General features: G+C 47.8%; 1 protein-coding gene across 1 annotated transcript; it reads right to left on the minus strand.

Moving 5' to 3' along the window:
* Positions 1-1,841: 1,841 nt before the first annotated feature.
* Positions 1,842-4,629, minus strand: LOC119360628 (putative F-box/LRR-repeat protein 23). Its single transcript, XM_037626180.1, has 2 exons — positions 3,995-4,629; positions 1,842-2,839 (listed from the first exon to the last, which is right to left on the minus strand). Exons 1-2 carry the CDS (start codon positions 4,627-4,629, stop codon positions 2,191-2,193), a joined length of 1,284 nt encoding a protein of 427 aa, XP_037482077.1. The 3' UTR covers positions 1,842-2,190.
* Between the last annotated feature and the right edge of the window lie 2,554 nt (positions 4,630-7,183).

Raw genomic sequence — 7,183 nt, forward strand, 5'->3', positions numbered from 1 at the left:
GAAACAACTGTCACAAAGTGGGTGATCTGCGGGTGATTGGCATGTGAGGACTTGGAAGAAACTATCTGTTAAGACTACAAATCTGTAGAACTAAATGTGTGCTTTGGTAGTTCCGTCAGTAGAACTCTTCTAGATTCATGTTTGCTGAGTGTATTCAGCAGGTGCTATGAATGCCAAAAATCAGTTATGTATTATCTGAAAATAATGTATGCTTGAACTGGTCTGAATCTAAACGTTGGAGGGTTTGCATAAATGAACGTCCAGATTTATGAATTTTTGTACACCCTGGTGATGCATTTTGAAGTTGTGAGCAGTAAGTTGGTGTACATATTTTTGATATTGTTGGCACTATGTTGATGCATTGTGGAAATTTCATGACTGGCAAACGTGACTTCCGACATAATGAAATCCTGAAGTCTGAATTTTTCCATAGATCTGGAAGTGAATTCTGAGATCCTGAAGCTAATCAAATTTCATATAAGCTGGTGCATGTGTTTTGCTGGGCTGCAATATAAATTGTCAGAACTGCAGTGTGATCATGGTGTGTGCTCATTGGAAAATCAAATTTGAGCAGATTTTGGTATGCTTGCCTATTGCGGAGTCCCATGCAGCTAAATATTCTGACACGTAGCACTGTGCATTATTGACAGTTGTATGCCTGTGGGTGGCGTCGCGCCCATTGCTGTACTGACCCCTTTCGAATTTCAAGCACCAAGAGCGGGGATAACAGGAGCATCAAACAGATTTGAAGCGACGCAGAGCGCACGGGGTGAGCCATTCCTCTGTATTGGTAAACCAAGTCTGACCATTACAAGATATTGAGCGAGGAGAAAGCGGATGAATGGATTAAGAGGAGTCAGATTAGTAGGCTGCTGGGAAGCTGAGCAGTAATAAATGGGTACAACCGGTGTTAGTCCAGAATCTGCGCCCTACGGGCCCAGTCTGTTGGTGGACGTCTGATCCATAGCCCAGGTAACTCACGCCGTATCGAGCCTACAATGACAGAAGTGGGCCCTTGTAACTATTCACCACAGCAAATACGGGAATAATACCTGGGCCTATACAGGAGGGATTGTGGATCACGAGGATTGCCGGCGGGTGGGATACCGCGACCACCTGTGCTCGAGCACAGAAGATCACTTTCGATATGTATGTGCCATACTCCATTCATCCCTTCGATCTGAGGATTGGTGAGTACTTGGCCATATGAGAGCTGCCGACGCGTTCACCTAACTATTCATGACTGATAAACTATTCAGGACTAGATGATGTGGAGCTTGCGGCTATGCAAATATGCGATACGCAATAATCCTATACCTACGGGTTGTTTTGTTATGGACTAATCTATAATCTACAGGCTGATGTGTCATCTTGCCTGCTAATCCCTCGATCCCTCCACCCAATCCAATAAGCCCTCGCAGTAAGAATTTTTTCCATATGCATAGCATTGCTCATACAATACGTACGTAGCTCTAAAGTAAACTACCCGCAAAAAAAAAACTCTAAAGTAAACTACTGCCCCTACTTTTTTGTGTGTGCAAAACCTAAAGGAAACCACTAGTATACATCTAGAATGACAACCAGTCGTTTTCTTGTTATTCAGACGTCCAGGGAAGGCCTGCCAGAGATGTTTTGCGTGATGAATCACACTCAAAAGGCTTGAGAGAGCCGACGCAGTCGCGCGCGGAGCGAAAAGCACGACTGGGTTTAGCCGACTGCGGGCTGCAGCGGATCCAGGAGAACGCAAAACAAGCAGCTCAGGTTCTTTGATTAGTTAGCACGCAAAACATAATGGATGATGGCATCAGAGGGGCAGCAAAACAATAGTTACTCTTGCCAGCATTACCAAAAACGTTGACAAATGAGAGCCAAGTGTCAGAACCAAGCTCAGTAGTTGGCATCATCTTGTTCCCACTGTCTGCATACCCTGGAACACGATCTAAACATTACACTTTTAACACAGTCACGACTCAGTTGACATACTAGATGTCGATGCGCACAACTAACAGAAGATAAACTACAGTGGTCGGTACTCAAATCTTCCAGCAAAAGTTGAGAGAGACCCCAACATTCAGTACCCCGAATCGAGCAGAGATCCATTAGAGTAACACGTCTGCCGATGTTGACGAAAGTCGAGAGGGGCCCCAGCATTCAGTAGCCCGAATCGAGCAGATCCATGAGAGTAACACGTCATCCGATGTAGACGCCGTCAAGGTAGCGCTCAGGATCACAGTAATCGTCGTACTCATCTGAGTCCAGAATGTAGTCAGGCCCACCATAGAAGCAATCTCCATCACTGTCAGAGCTAATGCCCATACCAAGACCTGACCAGAGAGGGCTCAAAGCCTCAATGTCGTAGTCATCTGTCGAGTCGTGGGGAAGCCTCAGCGTCTTGATCCTGGAGCACTTTGCTCGCAGGGCGTCGTCCATGACGATGTTAAAGCAGTGGCGAATGTCAAGGGACTCGAGGTGGACGCAGTTGTCGAGGATCGCCACCAGCCCTTCCTTGGTGAGGTTGCTGGCAAAGAGCTGTAGGGAGCGTAGCTGGAGCATGGTTGCGATTCCTTTGGCGACATCGTTCTTGTTGTACCTAAACTCACTATCTGCGTCTTCGCCATCACTGTTGTCTTGGAGATTGTAGAACCGAAGCTCACTCTTTCTGAAGTGCCTTAGCTGCGGGCATGCTTTGCTGACCTGAAACATATGCTTCCCACCTATATTTGAACACAATGAGAGCTCGAGCTCCTCTAGTAGAGGGAACTTGTTCATTGCCTCCACCAATTCTTCAATGTAGACACGGTGGCAAGAGATGAGGCAAAGACTCTTCAGAGATGGAGCTCTGCAAACATGGTACTTGGATATTTGGTTACCAGCATAAATGGCCTTTCAAAAGAAAAAGTAGAAGCATGGTGTACAAAAAAGTAAACACAGGCCCACAGAAGAGAATCTAGATAGATGACTGCAATAGGGTGACTGATTAAGACAATTTGGTAGATAAATCAGACACGATCACTGGTTCAACATTTACAAGGGTTCCATGACATGTAATTTGTGCAACGATTGTTTATTTGAAATGAGGAGGATCAATCAGTCGTTATGTCTGGCTGCAGAGTCCAATTATAATTTAGCAGCATCAATATTAATTCAGAGTTTCTCCAAATTTTTTGACCATTTCACATGGTAGTGCTTCTAACTGTTGAAAAGCTATCTTAGAATTACACGCTATTTCAAACTAGCTAATCCCAAGAAGCATGTTGCTTGTCTTAAACAGTTACAGTTAATATGTCAACTACCCTATCACCATTGCCACATCAGTCCATAAGCCGGTTACACCGTAATTTTGAGCGCACACTTTGCAAGGTGCGCCCTACCACTATCCAAAAACAAGCACCAAAGGGTTAGTTAACTAGTATTAAACCAAAGTAAACTCAGCAAAATAAAGCAACTTAATGAATTCTCAATTATCAACATGTTGCAGAGCATTTCTATATTCTATTGCTGGAACCAGCCTTAGATGCAGTTAATATACTTCAGAGTTACATTCAGCATTCACTTCACCGTCGCGAAAGTATGAATAAAACATAACGTAAAGGCTACAACACTGAGCAGACATTTTCCCACTTGTGCACTTAGTTTCCTACTGTCCCATGCTATAGAAATAGTATGAAACATTCAGTGGAACAGTATACAGAATCAGGCATATGAATATAGCTGATCTATGTCTATAACCAACTGGATCATGACTAGAAAGCATCGACAATATCCATTATGCAATGCAGAAAATATCCTAAAATTTCGGAATCCACAATTTCGAACGAAAGCATCGACAATTTCTTTTTCAGTATGATACATTATCTAAACGATCCTAATCTTGAACAGACCAGCTATAAGAAATCCTAATTCGAGGACGAAATGAAGCACGAGGGTCATCAGCCAAACGATCAATCAGAGCCGAGTAATTAAGAGCCCGACAGTTAGAGGGAGAGAGTCTCACTGGTCGCCGAGGAAGAGGATCAGGCCTTCGTGCGCGGCGTACTCGCCCCAGAACGCCTCGCACTGCCCCGCGCTGCGGCGGACGGCGACCTGAGCCATCCCGCAGAGGTAGAGCTCGTGGATGTCCGCGTGGCCGCGCATGTCGATGCGGCGCCAGAGCGCGGGCACGTCGCGCGCGGCGCGGCGCCAGGAGCGGCACACCTGCCCCGCGCCGGTCAGGATCTCGACGTGGTCGAGCTTGTGGAGGATGGCGCAGAGCGCGTCCAGCAGGAGCCCCGCCCAGTCCCTCGCCTCCTCCGCCGCAGGCGCTGGCGCTGGTGCTGGCCCCTTGCGGCCGCGTCGTCCGCGACGGCGGCGAGAGGAGGAGGTGGAGGAGGGGTGCGTCGCGCCATGGGGTTGGGGTTGAGGCTCTGGAGGGTTAGGTTTTGGTGGAGCGGGGCGTGAGGATGGGATGCATTCCAGCCTGTAGACAACGGCCGACGGCGGAAGCTCCGCCTCGTCAATAGTAACCTCCCCCGCCCCCGTTATCGGCGCTGGAGGATTAGGAGGAGGCTTGCGGTTGCCGCGGCGGTGGCGAGAAAATCGGCTATTTGCCAATTTTAATACGGGGCTTCGCAGAATTGCCACTCTCAACATTAGCTTTGTAAAAATGCCATCCAGCTCATGTGCACTTTGATTAACATGCCATTTTCCCCTTTTCCATTGCTTTTGTTTTTATTTTCCATTTTCTAGCACCTGAAAGGGCCAAAGTACCCCTGATGCTGTCTACAGCTATCTACACGTATTTGGAATCAGATAACGCTTGAAGCAGACGAGTGCATGCTGCCCGCCAAGAGATATCGTGCTGGGCGCATCCCTGATTGCCTGGACGTCTTGCTTCAATCGTTGGACGCTGCCCATTTCCTGTCTCCTTGCATTCTCCATTTCACAACTTGGGCACGCATCCGTCTCCTCCAACAGCTGCTGCTGCCAACGCGCGAAGGGGAGGGCGAGCTGCGCTGGCGTGCGCAGGAGTGGGCGAGCACTGGCGGTGAGCTGCGGTGGCTCGTGTGGGCATCCGCGAGGCTGTGCCGGTCCATGCAGACATGGACGAGCACCAGCGGCGAGCTGCAGGCATCGGCACGGCAAGGGCGAGCACCGGCGTCGACCTGCGGTTGCTCACACGGGCATGGTCAAGCTAGGGCGGCGAGCCGCGGTGGTGCGCGCAGCGTGGGCTAGCAACAGCGGTGACATGCGGTTGCTCACACGGGAGTGGTCCTGCTAAGGCGGAGAGCCGCGGTGGCGCGCGCAGGTGTAGGCTAGCAACGGCGACGACCTGCGATTGCTCACCCTGGCGTGGTTCAGCTAAGGCAGAGCATCGCTGGCTCGGGCAAGCATCAACGAAGTACAGCGGCGAGCAACTTGACGACAAGGATGAGCTAGTCGAGCAATCCCCATCCAACCAGTACACAAACACATCGGATCAGGTTGAAATATCCAAGGGCACTTTGGTCCTTTCAGTTGCCAAAAAAGAAAAAAGAAAAAGAAAAGCAATGGAAACCGGGAAAATGGCATGTTAATCAAAGTGCACACGAGCTAGGTGGCATTTTTACGAAGTCAATGTTGAGAGTGGCAATTTTGCGAAGCCCTATGTTGAAAGTGGCAAATAGCCGATTTTCTCGGCAGTGGCGACGGCGGCGGCAGGAGGAGGAAGGCATCATCGCCACGGGAGTCAAGTGCCACGAGACTAGGCTGTGGAAATGGAAATGGACCACGGTTTTGCACTTGCTTCGTCTCTCCGATCGAAGGGCCGCGTAGCTGCGCATATCGATCCAGGCCCAGGCCCACCCAGTACAGTACTCCTTCCATTCTTCTATCTACTCCTACTTTGTCTCAAAAAAAAATCTAGTCCTACTGGCTTCACCTAAAAAAAACTACTCCTACTGGCTAGCTAGGGTTTCTCCTGTTGCCGTCGCCGTCGCCATCTAAGAAATTTTGCCCTCGCCTCCAGGTCATCTTCGCGCTGAGAGGTGGGGGACCTCGGATCTTCAAGACATTTATGTTCTCCGTCAACGCCCAGCGATCATCATAGTTTTGTGAGAATAAACTTTCTCTCGTTCTTTTGTCAGCCATGAGGTTAGAAAGTTTTCTGTCCTCGCAGGTTCGATTATTCGGATCTGATGAGTTTATGTTGTTGTGTCAACATTTTTTTGTTGGTTTGATTCTTTGTGGAGTTGAAATCTTTCATCGACACCATGATGAAGGATATAGTGATTCGACGGCCTGCATTTCTAGGGGATCATCCCCGGCCCAAGCACATCCATCGATCAAGGCATCTCATCTTTTTAGATGGGCGACTCTAGACGCTTTCAAAAATCATTATTGGTAATATTCGTGCGGGTGAAAGAGCGACACCATCGTTGCTCCAATCTAATTGCAGCCTCTTTATCGAAGTCTTTGAAGTATTTATTCAAGAAGAAACTGGTACCGCGAAGAAGATGTTTACAAGAGATTTCATTGTAATTCTTAGTGATAGGAGTTACTTTGTATTTTCTTGAATCTTAGGTCTATATCAGTGTATCTGTAATTGTTATGAGTATCAATAAAGTTACATGTGTTCTCAAAGAAAAGCTACTCCTACTTTTCACGTCGTTCTAATAGTCGTGTCTCATATCTAAATGATCTCCGAACCGTTCAGAATAACGAACACCCGTTGTTTCCTCTAACCGACGAGCACAGTGGATAGCACCGCCGGCGGATCTAGCAAAGATAAATGTTGATTCTTCTGTGGGACGTGGAGGTACTCATGGGGCGGTGGGCACGATATGCAGGGACCAATCTGGCCTGTTCCTAGGTGTTTCAACACTTGTGTTTCCAAAGATTTCGGATCCAGCTACACTGGAATGTTTGGCTATCAAAGAGGCCTTGGCGATAGTTGATGATCTTTATGAGAGAGGAATACACGTGGCATCGGACTGCAAGGTGATCGTCGAGGACATACATCAAAAGTGTAGAGGAATAGGGCAAGTCATATCCTCAACTATACACAAGGAGGAGACTTGGAGTACAAGAATACATGTGCTAAATACATATCTCAACAAAAAGAATCCTGCGGTCTATGGTGCCATCATACATGAAATCATACATAGGAAGAACACTTTTACTACTTGTAATATTATTCATGAACTTAGGAGCTCGAACTTTTTTTTGA

Source organism: Triticum dicoccoides, chromosome 2B (assembly GCF_002162155.2).
Source record: "Triticum dicoccoides isolate Atlit2015 ecotype Zavitan chromosome 2B, WEW_v2.0, whole genome shotgun sequence".
Lineage (NCBI taxonomy): Eukaryota > Viridiplantae > Streptophyta > Magnoliopsida > Poales > Poaceae > Triticum > Triticum dicoccoides.

Excerpts from the sequence above, each read along its gene's own strand:
- LOC119360628 (XM_037626180.1), bottom strand. The coding sequence starts at position 4,629 with ATGTTGAGAGTGGCAATTCTGCGAAGCCCCGTATTAAAATTGGCAAAT. Across the intron at positions 2,840-3,994 it reads ATCCTCTTCCTCGGCGACCA|AGCTCCATCTCTGAAGAGTC; the intron begins GTGAGACTCTCT and ends CCATGTTTGCAG.